This window comes from Alexandromys fortis, unplaced genomic scaffold, assembly GCF_014885135.2.
Source record: "Alexandromys fortis isolate MF-2015 unplaced genomic scaffold, M_Fortis_MF-2015_v1.1 scaffold_98, whole genome shotgun sequence".
Classification (NCBI taxonomy): domain Eukaryota; kingdom Metazoa; phylum Chordata; class Mammalia; order Rodentia; family Cricetidae; genus Alexandromys; species Alexandromys fortis.
Genome location: NW_026068002.1, coordinates 1,718,487 through 1,741,590, shown reverse-complemented (window position 1 = coordinate 1,741,590; position 23,104 = coordinate 1,718,487). Strand labels below are relative to the sequence as shown.

The window sequence follows — 23,104 nt, the reverse complement described above, 5'->3', positions numbered from 1 at the left end:
ACCATGGGAGAGGGTTGAAGGGGAATGGAGAGGCAGGGAAAAAAGCAAAGAAAAATGTATAGCTCAATAATATAAAAAAAAATATAGAGAAAAAAGCTATGGTGGTACTCACCTGAAACCCCAGTACTGGCTAGGCAGATCACTGGGGCTTGCTAGTCAGTCAGCTTAGGGTGATGAGCAACTTCCAGACAACTGAGAAAGACTGTCCCAAAAAATAAAGTCGAAAATGCCCTAAGGAATGAAAGCTAAGGCTAACTTCTGTCTTCATATCCCCAAGAACATTCCTCACACCCACAGGAACATGCATCATACTTTGAAAAACTGTCTTAACATTTTATCAGTTTATCCTCATTGAATTCTAATAGTCTCAACTGTCAGGATTTATGCGTCCCATATAAATGGCAAAAGGACTAAAGAAATCTTTCATTTTCATGTTTAACAAATCTCTTTAGTTTGGATGACACACCCAAACTTCTATCATAAAGCCCAAGCTGATTTCTGAGTGAGAACACTCAAATGAAATTCTTTAAGATAGATACCAGTATCACGTTCTGAGTGGCAACACCACATCTGCACGACATCAGTATCCAACCCTTATGTGCACCTCCCGCCTCAGCTCATCCCTGTGCAGTTTAATTAAGAGTTAGGAGCTAATCAAGTTTTCATCTTGGTGTTAGTTGTTCAAAGATGCCAGTCCAGAGGTCCTTACTCAATTCTAGTCTATAAAAGGATAAAAGGCATTGATCTGGGTACCAATGAGGCAATAAAAGGACAAAAACCAAAAAAAAAAAAAAACAAAACAAACAAACAAAAAAACATACTCAGTCCCTACCTATTTCCCATATGCCAGCAATAAAAGAAAAATATATAAATAGTGAATTAGCAATTAAAAGTTCAGTCCAAGACAGGTTAGAAGGCAATATGTGTTTAGCTATGAAATGGACTTACACATCATACACAATACAGTGCATCAGAAAAGTGACCGCTTGCCTCTTCATCAATCATTCATTGGTATTCACATTGGGTCAGGCTTTACTCCTCTGGACACACTTCCTTAAAGTTCCAGAGTTACACATCTAGCTTCCTACTTGACATTGTCAGCATAGACCTATAAAGCACTGAGAACTCAGTACCTTTATAATGGGCAGGGCCACACTCCTACGCCCTGTTTTCATACACTTTCCTACTAAAGAAAAAATTGGTTCTGAATACCCAGGTAAAAACTTAACAGCAGGGGATGAGGGGATCTCTCAGCAGTTAAGGGTGCTTGCTGCTCTTGCAGAGGTCCTGGGATCAGTTTCCAAGAGCTAGGTGTAGGGGTTCACAACCACCAAGTTCCACAAGACTGGATGCCTTCTGTGGACACCAAGCTACATGGTACAGATACATATATGTAGGCCAAACATTCACACACATATGATAAAAAATTAATAACCCTTTAAAGACATGTGCACAGTAAACCCATACTGCTTTCTTTTCCCCACACCTTGTAAGTAACTTATGCAAAAACTAGTTGTTTGGCTACCAACATGTCACCAGAATCCAAACACTTCTCACTAACCCAGGAGAAAGGCATACTGGACTTCAGCTGGTGCCACTGCAATAGCTTTCTGACTGCTGATGTTCTCACAGCTCCTAAGCTTGCCCTCTGTAACCACAGAGTCTGTTACTATTTTCTAGAGACTCTCAAATGCATGAGTCAAAATTCAGATTCATCAGGTTGAAGGAGAGCAAGGTGGAGAGTTCAAAACAGAGCCATGCTCACACATCCCAGGTCATTCTCTATTGCACTGGTTCTCAACGGGAAGGTCATGACCCCTTCAGGGACCAAATGACCTTCTCACGGTGGTTTCATATCAGATGCCCTGAATATCAGATACTTACATTATGATTCATAACAGTAGTGAAATTATAGTTTTTGAAGTAGCAACAAAAATAATTTTATGATGGGGGTCATCACAACATGAGGAAGTGTGTTAAAGGGTCTGAAGCACTGGGAAGGTTGAGAACCACTGCTCTAGTAGGATAAATCAGAATTTCTTGCTGAAAGCACAGATTCCCAGCAGCCTCACCAGGCCTTCTCATATAAAATCACTGGAGTCCAGAGATCTAGGATCCACACACATAGGAGCCTCCTTATGAAGTGGAAACAAGCAAACACTGTCAAAGCAACACCTTGGAAGTTGGGCAATGCTCCCATTAACAAATCTGTTCACTAAATAGTACAGCCCTAATACAACACATCTATTTCAAAAAGTTGCCTGAAATGACCACGACCTTCACGCTTTGCAGCCAGGGCAGAGATTCCTGGTGCATTTCTTCATGGCGCTGCATGTGTGAATCCTGCAGCTGCCCTAGAGGACATTTTCAAGGGTCACAGTGACTTTGTACCAGCATATGTTCCTCTAAGTGGCTCCAGAGTTTCTCATGAAAACTCAGTGAGTTTGTCACTTTCATCCTTATTCTCTTTGAGGAGGAAACAGGGTGAATAGTGCAATGGAATCAGTGGGCCCTGCGGCCTGCAGAGCTGACACTTAGCAGTTCTAGGATGTGAACAAGGGGTCCAGTCTTCTGAACCTCTACTTTGTCACCAGTAAGTTCTTGCTAAACATGCTCAACTTTCTAATTGACACATGACAGTTGTGTACATTTATGGGATGCCATGTAGTATTTCAATCTACATATTCATGGCATCATGTCTAGATCAGCATAGGCATTTATTTCCTCAAGCACCTGTCATTTACTTGTGGTGAAATAGCATTCAAAATTCTTTCTTTTAGATTTTTAAATGTATAGTATATTATCATGACATGGTGGATTCTTTTTGTTTCCTGAGTTTAGGACTTTTCATTTGCCTTAAGGTTACTGAATTAAAAAACATGATAAAACATTCATTTGCCATCCCAAACACACATGCGTGCACACGTGCACACACACAGAGTGAGAAAGAGAGAGAGAGAGATGCTACAAAAAAAAGTATTTGTAGGTAAAAGTGGTTTCATATAAGATGAAACATTATAAATTTAAAATATAGGGATAAGAGTTAGTTCTACCCATAGTGAATTCTTTATCATTCCATTTAATTCTGGTAAAAGAACTAGATAAACTAAAAGGATATGTAGAAAATAGTAAACAGCTATTGAATACTTTAAAATATTTTGCTTATTTTGAAAAAAATTATAATCTAATTAGAAAAACTATTGGTGTCATTAACACATCTGTGTAGAATCTATGGATATGTTGATACTATTAATAAATGTTAGAAAATAAGGTTTTTTGACCTTTGAGCAATCTCAAACCCTTTTAAGTTTATAGGGTTAATAAGTGTGAAATCATTTTGCTTCTGTGAAGAGACAGTCATAGCCCTCAATTCAAGAGCAATATTGCTTTGTGAAAACCCAAACCTTGATTTGTCAAAAGAGAAGGCATAGAAAGTTACACTGTGTTCACCTGTCACTCAGAGGCACATCCAGGACCAAATGACTTTCATTTAAAAACTGTTAATGCAACAGGTATTTTTCATTCATTATTTACTATATCCTTGAACACCAAAGTCTAAAAGAAAAAAAAAATTGAGTTGAAAGCACTCTGACTTCAACACATCCCCAGTTTTGGAAAGTGGAGCTCACCATTTATATCCTGACAGGGGATTCCAATGATTAAACAGATCCCTTCCCCAAATCTTAAAGTTAGAATGGACTCTTTACTTCATCCTCGCTGCTTAAACAGAAGCACAGAAGAGCAACACTGATACAATAAAATCACAAATTTAAAAATTATAGAATTTTACAATTGGTAAGAAACAACTTTTAAATGAAAATATCACGCATTCCACATAACTCTTAATACGTTACTCTGATTTTGTGCCAAAGTTAACTAAGCGTTTTGAAAAAGCATTTCTGTTTCAGAGTCAGGAAAAGGACAGAAAAAATAACCCCAGATCTCTTGAAGTTAGAGATCTAACTGTCAGCATCTACAAAACATGATTGTTTATAGGCGATACACAAAGAAACCCACCATATCTGGGCTCTTCTTCCAAATTAAGACTTACAACAGAAACCACTGAAACTAAATGTCAAATTTCTTTTTGTTCTTTTTTTTTCTTTCCATGCTGCAGAGTTAACATCATACAAATGCTAGGAAGCAGAGGATTTCACAGACACACACCACACATTTAAATGACAGATCTAAGAAAGAAAAGCCGTCCTCTTAATGATAGCAATGCTACCGAGAGATGCTTTTCCCCGAAACAGCAACAACAAGGTAGCAAACTCTAGGTCATACATATCTTGGTCCGAAGCCAAAACACCAAACCCTCCCCAAAATTGCAGCGTCTATCTCCATAATAGCAGTTCAGTCAAAAGAGTCTGTTTGCTAAGCATACAGTACCATTATGAGGGTTCTGGGTCTGCTCATTTCATCGTCACTTTCGAGAGGCACGATTTCATGGGATGGTTCCTCTTGGCGTCTTCTGCAAATGTGTGGACAGCTCCTCTGGACCACAGAGCGAAAAGCTTGAAGCAGAACAATGCTGGCAGTGCAGCCCATCGCTGCATCCTGGAGCCTACGGAATAACTTCTATGTTGATGCTATGTTTGAAAAACAGTGCCTCCTTGTCCCTGAGCACAAGCCTACACGGCAGCTGCAGCCGGCTCGCCCTCCAATCACTTCCTTGAGCTATGATCATCTGATCACGGCCAAATAGCTTGGATGCAGAGATGGGGAAGATTTGATCCACGGAAACTGAACACACTCAACAACGTCAGAACGTTTCAACTAGAAAGGATTTCTCAGCGCATTTCAAAAGCATGCTTTCTGTTCATTGCAGGGACTGTCTTGGATTCTTGCTTCAGAGTTTTGGGTAAATACATCTCTCTCTCTCTCTTTCTCTCTCTCTCTCTCTCTCTCTCACACACACACACACACACACACACACCACACACACCCACCCACACCATAAATCATTCTTCAAATTAAACAACTGAAAATCAGACTTCATGCTAACTTTTCTCCTCCCAAGGCAAAGGAGGTGTATTGACTGACAAACAATTGTTCTAAAAAATGTAAACACTTTCGGAAGGAAGTTTTTTGGTTACGACGTTAAGTCATCGGTGTTTTACTTTGCATAAATTCCAGAAGAGAAATTGACATTAGAAATGTAGAGTACCCTGAATCAAGACAGTTTATCAAAAGTATGCATGCCATAACAGACCATGTGAGAGATGCCAGTGTTCAGCGTGATTTCTTCTCAATGGTGTGGTTGTTCTTTCTGTCCCCCGCCACAGTTCTGCAGCCTAATACATTTTTATATTTACATAGGCAGTTTGCAGGGCTGAAAACCTCTCTCTATCTGAGGTCACCCAGTGCACTCTGCCAAGCTGACCTCTTAGAGGCAGCTGGAAAACATTTTAACATCCTATCAGTAAGAAACAAGGCTTCATAACAACACACTGAGGTCTTTGGTAGTTAAGGGTCTAGTATTCTCTGACTTCTGTAAGACTAGTCACTTAGGAGGGAACTGAAAAGGGATGCTTAGAAATCACATGACCCATCTGGAATGGCCTCAAGATCTAATGGTATACTGAAAGCTAATAGGACAGCAGGGGATACAAGAGCTAAAAATATCTCATGGAAAATGGATTTTGCTTACAAACGAGGAAAGCATAAAATCCCCAGGAGGATTTTCAGTGTTGGGATCTTCTTGCCAAGCCAATTTTTTCAGCCCAACTCTCAGAGATTTAAAGAAAAAAATCAAAACAAAACAACATTTTATTTAGTCTTGGGGTTCCTTGCGTCCAGAATGCGACTGTATGCTGCTTAGCAAAGGTTTGTTCTACCGTAATGTGAGGTTGACTCAGGCACACTTAAGTCACTTTCGTAGAAGCATATAGCAAACTGCTCAATTAGGCATTAATTACTCAGTAATTTGTCACAACACAGTATCACTTTAATTGGTATGTCTGCCAGAGAAATAAAACATGTTTCTCTTCACTCTTTCCCCTCCTCTTTTAAGAAGTCCTGACTGCCAATGGTTTTCATCTTGCTCTGTTTTGAGCAAACATATTTTAGTGCTGCCAGAGAAAGAAGAAAAAAATGCTAGCGGTGCTGGCAAGTCCTTAACTTCCTCTGGACTTCTGTCAACTTGCCTGCTCTCTAATTTAAACCATTGCCCTTCAGAGGACTGGGGCATTTACTGACAAGAGGCCACAGTTTAGATCTTCTGGCTCAAGTGTACTGAATATGCAAACGAAGTGCCAAGGGTCAGCCCGTGTTTGAGCGTGTACCCTTTGAAACATGGCTGCGCCTCTGGGCTCTATGAATGTGGTGCTCACTCTATCCCTCTCCCGCAGTCTCATAGTAGCTCTCCCCCCAATTCTCTACATGGTAATGAGCCTCTGCCCATGAGCAAGCACCTCCAGCTCCAGGCAGACAACGGAGAGGGGAAGTGTTCTAGCTCAGTCACACGCCCTGGGGGTCCAAAGGTCCCCTTCTGGTCACCTCTCTCTAAGTCTGGCTAACAGTCGGGGTGGTGTTTGGAATCAAATGTTTTGGCAGATGGCACGGTCTTTAGGGAAACGCATGGATGCTTTCTAGCTATTAGAAGCCTGTTTACATCGATCCTCTCTTTGCCTCTGAGGAATCTGCCCCTATGATTGACGGGCTGCTAGGGAGGGGCTTGCACTACCCTCCCCCGTCTTCCTTTCTCACTCCTTCATTCTTTCCTTCTGATTCCAAGTCTCTATTTTAAGAGAATACCCAAAGACGAGTTCCTTTTGAATTCTGTGTATAAAACATTTATCCACTGGACGGGGAACAAAACAGATGAAAAGTGGGAAACAGGAATCAGACTTGTTTGACAGGTTCTATGAAAAATTGACAGCAAAACAGTAACAAACAGGCTAGATTCTGAACACTAAGGTTATATGGAGGCAATGGGTGAGTTTGACTAGGGAACATAGAAATCTTAAAGAAGCATTCCCTCATATCAACATAGCATGTACATTGGTAGAAAGGAAGTATTTTAAAATAAGCTGTATATCTTTCATCAAGAGTCTGCTCTTTTTCATATGAATCATAATTTGGCTTCAAATATGACCCAACTTGCATATAACTTATGGAAATTTTCCTTTGCTTTATCTATGTCCTTTTCCTAGGTGGACATTAGCTTATGATTTCATTAGTCACTGGCTGACTAAATGCAAACCCAGTAAGAGATATTTTGATTTCTTTTTCTAATGTGATATTGTCATTAACAATGTGAATTGCTAAGCCTCTCAAAGTGTTGGGAGCAAGTTTTTGAGTTGTTAAATACATACTGTGTGCCAATTCATTATTAAATCTTCAACCATTCATGGGGGTGGGGAAGATTTGGGAAAGCCGTGTTGTGTAGATGTGGATTAACTTTCATTTCTAAAGGAGACAAAAGGAAGGAGGAAGGAAGATGCCATTGCCAAGTTACTGTACCCCAGGCAGAAAGGTATCAGAGGAAGTAAAAGGAGAGTGAGAAAAGATAGTAAGAAGAAGAGGAGGAGGGGAAGAAGGGAAGAGGGAAAGAAGAGGAGGAAGAAGAATAAGAAGAAAAGAGGAAAGAATTAAGAGACAGGATAGGAAGTCACTTCCCAAATAGCCCATTTTACCTGAAGGGTGCCTGCTCTTGACTCCCAAAGCTGTTCATTGACTGGGAAGTGTACATCCTGACAGGTGAATGAATTTTTCAGAGTATTTGTTTTAGTTTTTTCTGTCCTAAAATTTCCTTAAGTGTAGGAGCAGATATTTCTACCACTAGGGCAATGTATCCAAAGGTCTTTTTTTCTTCTTTAATAGGAAAGGAAACACATTTAATTTAAATAAATAATGCCAACTGAAAACATTGGCATGCCGTAGCTTTGTTAAATTATGTAGGAGTTGTATGTTTACATCTATACATCTCGTCTATTTTGCCACATATCTAAATCTAGCCTGACCATTCTGAATAGGACTGTAGTTTGCAGGATGAGGGTGAAGTATGGCTTCTTTGTCTTCCCAAACATTTGGTGCTTTATGCCTTTTCCTGATAAACATTGTAGACCTACAGCTGGGGTCTAGGGGTCTTCTGCTGTACTGAAAACCAGGACTGGTCATGAAAAGGTTTGGGACAGGAAGAGAGAAGTTTTGGCATTTTCTGGACATCCTGGTGACATAGACTTCACTGCTTTGCTCTGTGTGAGCTTTAGGTCACTATTTCAAGACTGTTTCAACTGTAATGAGTTATGAGTAGATTTTCCTCTTTAATAGAAAATGCATAATAGAAAATGCATTAATAGAAAATAGGAATGCTGAGATTTTAGATTATTGGGCAAACTTCCATGATGAAGATGGACTCCCCACCACATGGCCACACTTAAAGAAGAGGGTATTTAAGCAGTAGTTAAAGGTTAAGGGGTGTCATAATTGAGGGGCCCTAATCTGCTAAGACAGGTGTCCTTATAACAGGAAGAAACACTGAGGTTTGTCTTTCTGACTTTACATACAAAAGGTAAGGGGGCCACAGAAGATACAGAAAGAAGGCAGCTATATAGGTGAGAAGGAAATTTGAGTTTCCAGTCTCTAGAACTGCAAGAAAATTTATGTAGTCCAACCCACTGTGTGTGTGTGTGTGTTTGTGTGTGTGTGAAACTGACAGTAAGATATTGCTTGGAAAAAAAATCACATTTGAACAACAAAGTCCCAAGTGAATGACTGAATGACTCAACACTAACTCAGAGAAAGGTGCTCAGCCCCCTCAGTTGAATCAACCTCACACTCCTACCTATACTCAAAGCAAGANAGATTCCTGGCCCCCCCCCCCCCCCCCCCGTGCCATGAGCCACCTGAGCTCAGTTTACCCATAAGCAGAGTCTGCAGGCCCAGAATTCTGACAGTAGATACAGCACATTTGCCACCTTCCTTCTTCCCCCCAAACCACGTGAAGACATCGCAGAGTAGTGTAGAAGAGAATAAAGAGAAGGTATGTGGGTGTGCGCGTGATGGGGGAGTTTCTGTCAGCAGAGGAGAATTGGAGTACCACTGAATGATGGAATGTGAATGTGATCACACTAAGCAGTAACCAGAAATTAAAGATTGAGGAGTCACACAGGTTCAGTGGGAGGTACAGCAGGAGAGTCCAGAAAGGGCTCCCCAGCTGGAGGAAGCAGGCAAAGGAATGAGAGAGATCAAATGGTAGGTGTCTTTATCATTCGACAGGCCACACACCAGGCGCCAGCAGCACTTATAGAAGGAGGAAGTGGCTTCCACTATACCTGGCACCCATGTGTTGGTACCTCACAGAAACCCTCAGTATGGTTAAGGTGGGGCAGTATCTAGCTTGTCTACTAGTCTGGTTCACACATCTTTGAACCAAATCTACAGTGGACACATTGGTTACTCTAAGAGCATTACCAGAGTTTGTCAGTCTAACCAAATGAAGAAGGAACCTTCCAGTGTCCGTCTGTCTCCACAGTCAGATACCCCAATTATGGAGAGCTTTGCCATAGATATGTTTAACTTATAGAAAAATGGACCGTACATCGAATCAATATGTCTGAGAAATATGACTCCAGTCTAAAAAGATTCTTGTCCTGATGATAGCTTGGTGGAAAGGCAGCCAGTGAGCATCGGGTACAAAGCTAAAAGGCACCTCAGTCTCAGAATCCAGTTAAATTGGAGACTCCATGAGAAGTGGGAAGTTTATCATCAAGGAAGTTGACTACATCCTCTGAACCGCAGTGGTTGGCAGTGTGAAATGAGCATACACCCTTTATACTTGAGTATATTAGTGTAACTACTACAACTAATATGATTGCGACAACTGAAAGAGAGTCTGGGTCATAGCAGTTATTGAGAGATCAAAAGTAGCTTTTCTTCTGTTAGTCAAGATGACACATGCTTGCTTGCCTCCCTTCATAGCCTCTGGCTTCAGCATGGAAGTGATACTGCCCCTCAGAAGCTTCTCCTGACAGACCTTGCTTCATAGCCCTAAGTCTCAACCCATGCAACTGTACTCGCTTGTCTGGGTCCAGCACAAAAGCTGTAATGTTCTGATGGATTTAATATTAAATGATGTTTCTGTAAATGCTAAGACTGTGCCCACTTGGCTGACTATATATCCTGTGCTCCCCTTGCAGTCAATCCTCTGTGTGTGATACAATGGGGTGGATCCCTCAAGAAAATACAGCAGCACAGAGCACCCACGGTATGCTCAGTGCCTTCATTTATTTATACCTCCACATATAAGAGAATGCTATGATCACCCCCTCTTTACAACTGAGGAAACTGAGGTACAGAGAGGCTATATGACTCAAGGAATTGCAGCTACAGTGAGTCTCAAAAATCTCAATTTTGTTACCTGCTTCAGAATCTCATCTTGCATGCAATTCTGAATGTTAATCATGTTGACTCTAACTTTTGTCTTCCAAAGGCAGGTGTTATGCTAGACAAACCTTGGCTGTGATGCACAGCATCAGGGAAGCAACCCCTAAAACCACTCTGTTAGGGCTCACCAGTCCTCCTTAGAAGACTGTGAGACTTCTGGGATCACAATTGCAGAGGGAACTTATCACTCCTAGAAAAATATTGGGGTGATGATTGGTTTAAGTCACATTGTATGGGGATTTAAATAACATTAAATGCAACAAATTTGATAAGTTTTGATAAAATGTATTTATCATGAGAAATGTTCACAGGCAGGAATGATTTCAGTCACCCAACCAACATGGCACCAATGTGTATATTTGGAAAGCGAAAATTCAGTTGGCATATTATGTAATCCCTTGCTGATATTTATGATTTGAGAAGGTGAATAACACTGAAGTGCTCCCAGCACAGAAGTGCTCCTGGAGATTCAGCTAACAAGATGGCCATGTCACAACTACATAGGACATGAGCTACTTGTCTTCAGAGACAATGGCAATCAGATGGTGACCACAATATATGTTGGTAGAGCTCACTTGCCTCCCAGACTTTGTGTACTTGTTCTCTCACCCCTATGTGCTGTACTCTGTTGAATTCTGTGATTGGGGAAAAAAAAATGGGAAACGACCTGGATACCAAGGCAGTGAGCAACAAAACCCATCTGCTTATTTAAACTATAACAGATATTTACATGGGAATGCATTGAAGTCTTATGGGATGAACAAATCCATCACTAGAAATATAAAGATAAAATCATCATTACCACCACCACCACCACCATTTACCATCACTACCACCACCACCACCACCACTGAGCTTCTTGTTGATTTCTCAGAGGTTCAGCTGTTTCTAGTTTTCCAAGGCAGGGATTAGGAAGGATTTTCATCCATGTCTATGTGCAGAATCTGAACTAAATGGCTAGGAGGTGTGTTTCGCGGCCCTCTTAAATGAAACGTGGAACCTACATACATCAGAGTGATTCTCCCTAAAGTATCAACTTGCTTCTCCTCTGCCTACATCAAGTCAAGAATTTGATGTGCACTTCACCGGTAACCTATGACCTATCTTTCCCCATATTTTTGTTCATAGGGCTCTTCCCTTGCCTTCTTTTGCTCTTTAGTTTCACTTAATTATAGTGTCCCCCTTCTTCCAGGCGTCTTTCCCATGAGCTGACCGAGTTGTACAATGATTCCCATTGGGAACAAGCATGTAGTTCTTTTGTTTTAAACACAGGTGTGGTTGCCAAGCCCTCCTTTATCTTCATTGTCTTCCCTTTGGCGCTGGTGCAGCACAAAAGCCAATTATTCTCCTGTTGGTACATTTAGATACATCAAAGAATTATCCTTCATTCTCTCTAAGTGAGCTTCCTGCTGAGTGCATGGATAATTTAAATGTTCCATTAATATCATGTATTACATTTCTCAGGTGGCTATGTTACAATGAACATAGTAAATCTTGCTGCTGCTTCTTCTGAATGATGTAGGAGTTAAGCAAAAATTCAGGAAGCAGGCTGCCAAAGTGTAAGTTCCAATGGAGTCATTTGCTGCATTTCTCAGCTTGAGCAAAAATTTAGTCTGTTTTCTTGTCTGATAAATCATTAGTACTCACGAGGACCCAGCACACACGGCAAAAGCTCATCCCAGCATCAGATACCAGGTAAGTATACTGTACATATCATCATTGTTGAAAACAAAGACTTAAGGATTTCCCGACATTGCCTGTGTTCTCCCCACCTGCTCCTGAAGTGTTTTTCCCCCACCTGCCTTTTCTTTGTCCATGGGCACATAATGTTCCCTGAGTGATGGGGGAGTAAAGATTTTAGATATGCTTCCCTGTGCTTTGACGTTAGTTTCCATGGTAATGGGTCACAAGTTCCAGAGGCATATGCAGTCATTTTCCACAAGCAAACATATTTAAAATATTATAACAATGCTTGGTTAGCTTAAGGTCTCTCATTTTGCAACCTCAAGTATTCTAATCACAGCCAAGTCCCAGGAAGAAGCAGATGCAGCTTCTGCATAGCTAGAAAGAAATGGCCCATGTTCTATTTTACAAAGCTTCTGGGAGCAGTTTAGGGGACAGGTTTTCATATTGTCACTGCTACCATACATGGGAATCTTCAAAACTTGCTGAGCTGAACTGGCAGTAGCTTTTGGTCAGAAATAAAACAATTCCTACTAGTCTCCTGCTCAAATAGGAATATGGAGCAGTCAGAAGTAGAGGGATGTTCTTGTTGAAGGCAATCACACATAGTTCCAAAGGACTGTGGTCATTTCTGCCATCAAGCCAGCCTACTGAGAACCATTAGCTAGACAGGACTTTGGGTGTGTTCCTGGTGGGAGTCATGAAATTGCATTTTTACAGTGTTGGATTCTAGGAAGTGGCTCAAGGCAATAAATATAAACTTTGAGGTCAAAGCGATCTGACTTAGACTCGTGGTTTTATTGTCTGGAGCATGACTTTAGTTTTCCTCAACTCTCCAATAAGAGTTGTAACAAAGGCAGTGTTAGCACTGGCATAAATATTCTTAACCTTTCTTTTGCCATTACTTAATGCAATTATGTTTATTCTACTACATTCTCCTGGCTGAGTATCTAAAGGGAAAGTAATGATCCCGCAAATCATGGTAAAAAGACAACACTCAATCAAAAGAGAAAGCTTTAGCATTAGAATAAGATACAAGGCCAGGAGAGATAGAGCAGGAAGTGTTACTGGCTCTACCTCACCAGGGAAAAGGGCTCCAGTATATGGATGAATAAAACTAACTTACAATATGAACCACCCTCAAAGGAAATGATCAGTCACAAAGGAAAGGACTTGTCGTAGCCAACCCACCAAAAATAAAAAAGATTAAAAACCAATCAAGGCTTCATGGTATCTGTGAGCTTTAAACAGGATAAAGGTCAATAATGGATGACGTAGTGTTAAAGTCTGCATGATAATGAGCAATCACAATGACACGGATGTTCCAGGGAAAATCAGATGATGTCCAGTAGCCAAACTAGAGCATTAAAGAAATCTATGAGACTTTCAAGAAGTTCTACTTTGACAAGCACTTCTTATGATTAGCGATGAAAAGTTAAGTGATTAAATTGAGTAAACTGAGCTATTTTCAAAAGTTAGCTACGGGAAAAATATTCTCAGATGGCAGTGGATAAATAAGCGATTAACTGTACCTTCAGTGCTTGTTCCATTTCATTCTGCATGCTCGCTTGGGCTTTTGAGTTGTGGCAGAAATTAACCACCCACGTCCTAAACATCCCTACTGAAATCTAGTTTATGATAATCATAAACTGCTTTTCAAACAGAAAGATGACAGTCTTCAAAGCCACTTACAAATGTTTTTCCAAAGCATCTCCAAAGAGGAGGAGGTTAGCAACTTGAGCACATCAGAGCTTTGCTGTTTCTCCAGCTCAGAAGAGGAGTTCAATATGCCCCTAGATTAGGATACTTGTAAGGAAACAGAACTAGTCAAGATTTAGCCAAGCATGAGGGAGTCATAATCTTCACCTTCTCTTTAAAAGTTCCTGGTTTTAATAAACCTAGCTTATTCTGCTGGCATGTGAAGCCAACGTTGTTCCCCACGAGGCTGTGCGGCCTTTGCTCTTGCCTGATGTGGTAGGAGAACCAGGGATGAGGGTTATTTCTTAAGTGATGATAGTTAAATGAGATCATCCACCCAGATGGTGGGGGATAGAAGAAAACCCAGTGGAAGAAGTCCTACAACCTGTGAGCTCACTGGGAGACAACCATAGACTCCAGGCACACAGCCAACGAGCCCAGTGTGCCTTCCATCACCAATGGCACCCGCAGCATGGAAAAGCAGAAATGTTCGGTAGTGGGTGGAGAGAACACTGGCTTCTAGCATTCCAGAAGAATGCAAGGCGGAAGGCAGGATGTTGGTGTTTACCCTTTAGGCAAAGTGTCATTATCCTGTTTTCTATGCAAGTGCAGAAACGAACAAACAGGAAGAAGGCTCATTTTTCATAAGGAAAGAGAAGAGAGATTTGATCATGGAAAGTATCTGTCTCCCACCTCCCTCCTCTCTGTCTTCCACTCAACAAAGCTCAATGCCAAGCTGCCAGATGGCGAAGCCACAATTTAAGAGAAAGTTCACTCTGAGACTTCTTGGTTGTGGGAAGGGAGTGGACACAAGGCCACCAGACTAGTATTGCTTCTACGTTGAAAATCCCTGAAATAAGGATGCGCCAAACATTGCCCAAATCAAGCTGCATTTATTCTTAGGTTTTTAAAACATGAACGTGGTCAAGATACAATCCTAAACTACTATGCAAATTATCTGAACTGAACCTTAGCCAGGGGATGGTGGCCACCCAACAGAGGGATGAAACGGGACACTCAGGAGTGTCCTGTGGCTGGCTGTCATTGCTCAAGGATCACAGCCCTCTCAATAGCAAAGGCAATGTGCTATATAGCTGTGGAATTCATTCAGTGCATGTGATTTATTGTTAGACAGGGTCTCACTATGTAGCTACAGCTAGCCTGAAACTTAGCCGTATAGACCAAGCTGTCTTTGAGCTCTACCTGCTTCTGCCTGTAGTAGTATCAGAGTATCCACAGTAGCCTGGAATGAAGGATAACAAAGGTTTGTTTATTTAGGAATAAACTCACAGTAAGGGTAGTGATTTGCAGTCCTCTGCATGTGCTGGGAACTGGAACCAAATCCAGCAGAAAAAAAAAAGGGGCCATGCTTGCTTTCTCTCTGCACTTATACATAGTACATAAGACCACACCCAAAGTGGGCCAGTATCTTAAAGACCATTGGCTAAAGGAGTTCCCACAACATCTGCCTACTGGAGACTGGGGTTAAAAGTGTATATACCACCATGTCTGGCATCGTTTAAAAAAAAAATAAACAGCTATAAATTGAAAGCAGGAAACATCTACAGAAAATGTCACTAAAATACACTCATATCAAGGTCGTTTTTTTTCTTCTAGCTTCCATGCTAGCATGATCTGGCAAATAATCCTTAGTGGTAATGCCTGTTGAAAGCTTTCAAAGAAGAGTTTGTTGGTTCATGTCCAGTGTCAGCAGGTAAGTTCCTCCTGCCTGTCGGTATATGTGGTACATCCTTCTTTCATCCCACAGCTTTCACCCTGTGGCTATCCCTCTACTTGTGAAAGGAGATACCCAGTGTTGGAGAGCAGAAGAAGGCATATCCTTGTGGCTTGTTGCCAGACAGCCTAGCCAAAAAGTTCAGCTGAATGACTCTTTCAATGACAAGGTAGAAAACAGTAGAAAGAGAAACTCAGAGAGACTTTTGGCTTTCACAGAATAAGTGTGGTCCAGGGCTAGAAGATACTAGACCTGAAGAAAGACTCTCAGAGGGAAGACAAGTGGCTGAAATACAGTAAAGGAATTGAGGAGAGAGGAAGCAGAAGGCGGGTATGTGGGCATGAGGATACGTAAACATTCTGCCAAGCAGAGATGCATTGCTCCAGTGGCCGCTTCTCTGTTTTCTCTCATGTCAGGTTCCAAAGCTGAAAAATTATTCTACACTGTCAGATTTGCCAGTGACTGGCACACACGCTCCCCTGTTTCAAATATTTCAGTTCTTAACAGGCCCTCTCCTTGTAACTGCTACTTTCTAGGAACAAAGTGCAGGAGACTGGACAAATGACAACCTGCTTCCCATTCCTAGTTAGAATGCTAGCCATTATAAGGTTTTCATTTATTTCTTTAAAAACTTGCCTCTGTTGCTGGTGTGTGAGTCAACACTAACAGCTGAATGAAAATGAATGAACAAGTAGCAAACACATATCACCAAAATGTCTCAGCAGCATCTGGGATTTCTTGGCTCCACACTGTGGTGTTATTTGTACGATTGTTGCTCTCTTAAAATATTTACATATATCCATCCCACATTCTTTTTTCTTTATGATGAGAGGGAAGTTCTTGTGCCTTCTGTCCCATTTCTGTGAACTCTTGTCTTCCAGGGTCATACTCTGTCAATCACTGCCCTCCCCTCTACTGGCTCTTACAAAATAAATGAAATAACATTCCCTTTAACCTTGAAATTTCTGTGACACTCTTTGGCCTTCTTTTACTGACAAACAACAGAAAAATTCATCTATAGACCTTAGCCTTCCCTTCATCCTTTGCCCCTTACTCTTAAGCCAAAGGTGTTTAGTGCCAACACTCAACTCCATCAATGGGGTGCTGATCAGTCCAGACACTGATTTTATATAGGAGAGGGTTCATGGAAGTTCTGAGATGCACATCCCCGACAAAGCCTCATGCTTGACCTCTCACAGAGATGAGCTTCTCGCGAGGATGGTCCCTCGGATGGCATCGGCAGCACCACGGCAGGGAGAGACGCCCTGCTTTATGGCCATGTCGGCTTTCCTCTTCTGTGGTCGCGCTCTTCCTTCCCTCACCGAATTAGTACTGACAGGATGTTGCCGGATGCTGCCCCGTGTATACGGAGACAAGAATAGCACACACAGGAAACAGTCAGCATCCTCCACACTCACGTCTTATACACTGGTATAAATAAATTCAAACAAAATTCTTAGAAGCTAGTATTATACATAGATATCATTTTTGATGGGTTATTTAAATAAAGTGTTGTCTGATTTACTGACAATAACTTTGATCAAGAAAATTTTAAGTGTGAAAAAGCAACCTTTCCCAGGTTCCCAACCTGAGAGTTGCAAGTTTTCAGACCCTAACAGAGAACACTAAACCATATTGCACTGCACAGCAAACATGCAGAAAAGCTCAGGCGTGGGTTGAAAGCATTTTCTTGTGTAGTAAGTATCATAGCATCCTCTGGATCATCCTTCAGACTGCATTTTGTCTGCAGTCACACAGAACTAAAGCAATTAGTGTTAGATTCACAAGTGATCTTGAGATAGAAAAGTCACAGCGTTTTCAAGGGGAAAAGAATGTGACTTTCTAGTTTATGCTCCTTTTATGTAAAAATGCTGCTGCCTCTAAGGAAGGCACACATGAGCCGTTTGAAACCACAAGGTTATGCCTTATCACCTGTAACACAGCACTGAGACACTCATATCTCTCTCTCTCTCTCTCTCTCTCTCTCTCTCACACACACACACACACACACACACAAACACACACACACACACACTAGTTTTATACAGCATAGAAAACTGGTTGCAGTTTCACTAATGCACTTTTTAATCATCTCCTGCTGACTTTTAAAATCACAGAGAAAGATATCTGAATGTTAAGGTTCTCCCAGTATCTAGAAATAAATGTTTTGTTTATCATAACCCTTACAGAATCATTGCAATCATTATCAAAGTCCTTCATAGAAAATCACCAAGGAGACTACCCCACTAAGGGAAGAAGGCACTGCACTGTTCTGAGCATTTTCTCTCATCATTTCATGGAAAGCAGTAGTGCCCAGAGGATTTCAATGTGTTCACAGTGTCTCAAGGAAGTCCATGTCAGTAGCAGTGGGGAACAAAGTGCCAGCTAGTGCCTCTTGTCTTCCCCTCTGAGAACAACACAGAGAACTCAAGCCCTTACTAGGGAGAAAAGCCAACCGCTAGAAACTGTGTTCATTTGGCTCAGGATTTCCTAATTGGAAAGCCAACCTACTAAGAATGGCTTAATGCTATTTTATGTCAACAAAAGGCAGACGAGGACTTTTATGGACACTGGAGTGTTATCTTCAGAGTTTTCATCATCGAACTATGGAAAGACAAAATTCATTCCATCCCGACTGCCACAGATACCACAAATAAGGTGTCACACTCCATATAAATTCATTTCTTATATTTCCAATAGATAAAGAAGTCCTAGATCGAGGCAATGGTAGGTTTAGAGTCAGGAGAGGAGTTTGCTTTCAGGGTTACAGATGTCAATATCTGTTTCCTCACTTGCTGGAAAAAGCTGCCTAGGGCTTGATTCCATTGATTAGGACTCTGGCCTCTAACAATCAGACTCCAAATCCCTCCTCCTGGCCTCATGGCCTTGGTGTTAAGATTTCAACATTTAAATTCTGAAGAGGATGGAAAGCTTTCAGACCACAGCTGCTGTGGAGGGCCAGTTAATTCTGTGCAGAGGTTTAGATGTGGTTTCTTAGAAGCTATTCACTCTAGATCACGAATGCTGGGTAATGGATACAGATAGAAAATGAAGATAATAAGGTCCTTAAAGATGAGAGATTGGCTTCAGAAGCAAACAGCTTTAGTAGGTAAATATGCTGGCCTTTTCCACATAAGCATTGCCCCCTGGTGTCCACGGAGAGAGGACGCTTTAAGAGCAAATATCCTTGTCATACTGCCTTGTAAGAAAGAGCAAACTGCCTTGAGTTCTAGTAATATTTCTTTTTTATAAGTGGGTGCTTTTATATTAGGGGCATAGATATTCAGGATTGAGATGTCATCCTGATGAATTGTTCCTGTTATGAGTATAAAGTGTCCATCTCGATCTCTTCTGTTTGATTTTAGTTTGAAGTCAGTTTTGTTGGAAATTAGTATGGCCACACCTGCTTTTTTTTTAGGACCATTTGCTTGAAAGACCTTTTCCCAACCTTTTTCTCTGAGTAGATGCCTGTCTTTGTGGTTGAGATGTGTTTCTTGCAAACTGGGTTAAAACCGGTCTCACTGAACATAGCAGACAATGAGGACTACTGAAACCTCAAGAACAATGGCAATGGGTTTTTGATCCTACTGCACCTATTGGTTTTGTGGGAGCCTAGGCAGTTTGGATGCTCATCTTACTAGACCTGGATGGAGGAGGGTGGTCCTTGGACTTCCCACAGGGCAGAGAACCCTGATTGCTCTTTGGGCTGACGAGGGAGAGGGACTTGATTGCGGGAGGGGGAGGGAAAGGGGAGGCGGCAGTGGGGAAGAGACAGAAATCTTTAATAAATAAATAAAAATAAATAAATAAATTAAAAAAAGAAAGCACAAACTGCTATCCCAATGCCACTTACCCATGCTCTCATTCCTCCAGCTCTTCATCCCCAACTGCACCACTGGAAAAGGCAGGTGCAGCACGCAACAACAAACTTTCTCAGTGAGTTTTCGAAAGAAACTGCTTCTACTTCTGAGAGCATGTTATTGACAGGCATATCATTAATATTTTGGTTCTCCTGGCAAGGATTTGATCAATTGTTCAGTTCTGCTGAGCTCAAAATAATAACGAAGCACAGTGTTTTAGCGGTTACTTGCCATATTGGCGACGGCTGCACCACATCTCAGGAGGGTGATCCCACACTCATTTCTGTCTACATATGCAGATGGAAAGGAGCCAGTGACAGGGCTTGCTCCTCTCAGCTTCCACAGTGGGAGGAGCTGAGATTGTCCTAGATACTCAGTACCCACTGTTGGACTGGTATGAGTTGATCAGTGCGGTCTGTACCAAATGGGCAGAGAGGAACTAACATCAACAGCAAATGACACAATGATGTTGATGACGATAATGATGACATCAAAGCCAACACCCTTAGAGGGAAGGCTGTGCGAGTTCCACATTCCGCATCTGTCTGAGGATGGTAACCCATGTAGGAAGGTCACATTTTTGAATCAGTGTTTGGGGTAGAAATCCTTTAGGAGAGGCTCAGCACACTAATGGCAGGAAGTGAAGGTGGCTCTTTGCCGCACTAACCCACCAGAGCTCTCTAGTGCATGAGAAGAACTACCTTGTGGCAGAGAAGTGGTCCATAATCTTGAAATCATTCCTCCCCGAGTTTACTGATGTTTAAACAGATGAGTGTCCTTTGTGCTTGGGATGCAGCTCAGCAGGCATTCTGGAAGGACTACATTAAACTGTGGGTGCTGGTGGATGCCTATATCTTAGTCAGTGTTCTATTTCTGGGAAGATTCACCACAACCAAGGCAGCTCTTAAGAAATAAAGCATTTAATTGAGAGCTTCCTTACAGGTTCAGAGATTCATCCATTATCATCATGGTAGGGAGCATAGAGGCATGCAGGCATGGTGCTGGAGAAGTAGCTAAGAGTTCTACATATATCCTGACCCACAGGCAGAGAGAGACACCATGGCATGGACTTTTGAAACCTCAAAGCCCACCTCCAGTGACACACTTCCTCCAACAAGGCCACACCTCCTAATCTTTCTCAAAAAAAGCCACTTCCTGGTGACTGAGCCTTCAAATATATGCGCCTACAGAGGCCATTCTTATACAAACCACCAAAGTTTATAATCTCAACTCTTGAGAGGTAGATGTAGGAGGATCAGAAATTCAGGATTACCCTCCACTATATACTGAGTTTGAGGCCAGACTTGGCTACAAAGGGCCCCCACAAAAACAAAAACAAAGAATTGGATATATTTATTTGTGCAAAGGCAAGCCCCAAACACAGAAATATATTTCACTTATTTTGTTTTCGAATGAAAAGATTTTTTTTTTCTAATGGTCGTCTTTGTGCTAAGTTCTACAGAGCACTGTTTTTATTTCATTAACATTGCTGATCATGAATGGGCTTCAGGCTTGCTAAATCTACAAGAAATACTGTATTTTATAAGTTCCCTAACATGTCAAAATAAGGCCAAGGATTTCTAAACTGTGGTACAAAGGACATCTTTCTTTTGTTTGAAACATCCGAACTGGAACCTCATTGTTGCTCAACTGTGAGTCATAGCAGGCCTCCACTTGGATGTAGTCTGCTCCCCCAAAAGTAAATGTCATAATAGATTAAGGGATATTTAATAATCTTAAATTGTGATGGCTGACATTTCTCAGGGGGTCTGTGTCCTGCCCATTTCCATATTTAATCTATGATACAAATATATGGTTACTGATTACTGCCATAGTAGGCAGAGTGGTACCCTCTCCCTCAAGACATACTAGTCATAATCTCTACAGCACGGAATAGAGGCCGGCTTTGGAAACACCTGTATTTAGACATGAACTTCGATCTGAAGGGAAGAGCAGGTTGGATCATGAAGAACAGAAGAACCGCAGTGAGAAGAAGAGAAGCAGAGAAGGCCCCACGGAAATGATGGCAGACACTAGACCCATGCGGGCCAAACCAGGAAAAGCCTGTTACTGCTAAAGATACTGAGTGAGGCCTCTCAGTCCCTCTCCTGAGAGAGGGTGGACCCACTAATTTGCTTTCAGTTTCTGGTTTGGGATAGGTCAAACCAGTTATTATAAAACCATCTGGGGTAGTCATTGGCTAACGGCACCTGAAGGAAACTCAGGCAGGCATCCTTCAAGTTGACAAACCAGAATCTCAGAGAGGCTGAACAGTCTTTCCAGAGCTTCACAGCTAGTGTTAATATATGGAAGCATAGATATTTTCTAACTGATAGTTGCCTTACTCTACTTTTGCCGCCAGAGCCACGTGCTGGCTTTCCAGCAGACAAAGCACCTGTGTACCTAGGAGGGGATTAAGGAGCCGCTGAATGCGTGCTGAGACAGAGTTTCAGGGCAGCCTCGTCCTGCAGCTTCCTGCCTCCGGAATCAATTTTTGTTTGCATTAGAAGAGCCATTAGAGTCTGTACATCAGCAATTCAGTTCACATGTGACCCAGCTTCCCAACCAAGGGATAATACGGTTCTATACTTGGCCCCCAGAGGATCTGTTTTATTTCTCTAATTGTAAGTATCATCGTCTTTACTCATGCTGGGCAATATTACAATGGAGGATGGACATTAAGTTAAAACTATAAAGAGTCTCAAATCAATCGAAATCTCTCATGAAACTAATTTTAGAAAGGAGGTCATTAGATATATTACAGTAGGTTTGGAAATGAATTGAGGAGAGAGACCTCACATTCTTGCTAGACAAAACAAACTTTAGACCTTTGTATCACAAGATAGAGATTTTCCTACCCTCTAACTGAGTAGTTTAGGGGCTATAAACTCCTAAGCTCTCTAGGAGCAAATAGAGTGATTTTTAGACTTCAAGTAGAAGAGGCTGACTTGCTGTTCCCAGCACTTCTTCACTGTCAGAGATCTGTGCTCTAAGTCGAAATTTGAGTAGAGAAAAAACAAGGTCCCCAATTAAAACAGCACACCTGCAGCCAAGAGGACCCAAATGCCAAGGCTAGCAGATTATCTGGTGGGGGTGAGAGAACTTACCAGACTGCAGGCAGAGGCTTTGAGGACATGTGGAGGGAGCCTAGCGACTTGGGAAGGCACAGTGCATCACAGAATTTATTAAAGGAGTGACAGAATCGTCTTGGATCTGTCATCTTCCATTCTGCTTCGCTGTAAAGGATGCAGCAGCAAGGCGGCCTGTCAGCTCGTGGGAAAGGAAGCAGAGGTTACCAGAAACCAACAGAGATCACCGAGGCCAAATCGGGTACCATAAACTTATTTCCTTTTCCCTTGGCCCAAGATAGGAAGATTGCCTGAATTTTATGTTGGCATCTGTAAGATGCCCAACTTGTTCCTCAAGACACTATTGGAGGGTGGTTTTTGGCAGTGGCCATCATGGTTCTCTTGAAGCCATTACTTTAAACAAAAGCATGAATGAAACCTGAGGCTGGGCCAGGCAAGTACTTCTGATGACAGTATGAAACCGGTAGGAGAATTAGGTTGACATAACCAAGCTTCTTAATGCTCTCGTATGTAAGCAAAGTCTAAAGCTCTGCTCTTCAGTGAAGGGTTAAAATGAAATGCTGATTTGAGTAAAGAAAACAATCACAAATATAGAAAGGAAAGATGCTATTCAATGGTGGGTTTATAAAAAATACTTGTGGATCAATAAG

At 41.6% G+C, this 23,104-nt stretch overlaps 1 protein-coding gene across 9 annotated transcripts in view; it reads right to left on the bottom strand.

Annotated features, from left to right (window-relative positions):
* The window catches only part of Dock10 (dedicator of cytokinesis 10), a 251,970-nt gene that overhangs the window by 192,436 nt on the left and 36,430 nt on the right, over window positions 1–23,104 (bottom strand). For 2 of the 9 annotated variants that reach the window (XM_050161075.1, XM_050161080.1), the window contains exon 1: window positions 4,390–4,750. The exons of 3 other annotated variants lie outside the window; for them this stretch is intronic. In XM_050161075.1, the coding sequence (XP_050017032.1) occupies window positions 4,390–4,548 (159 nt within the window). In that variant the 5' untranslated portion in view covers window positions 4,549–4,750. Of the gene's footprint in view, window positions 1–4,389; window positions 4,753–23,104 lie in introns of those variants that run through there. 4 more of the 9 variants (XM_050161077.1, XM_050161076.1, XM_050161086.1 and 1 more) reach the window with 4 other exon arrangements.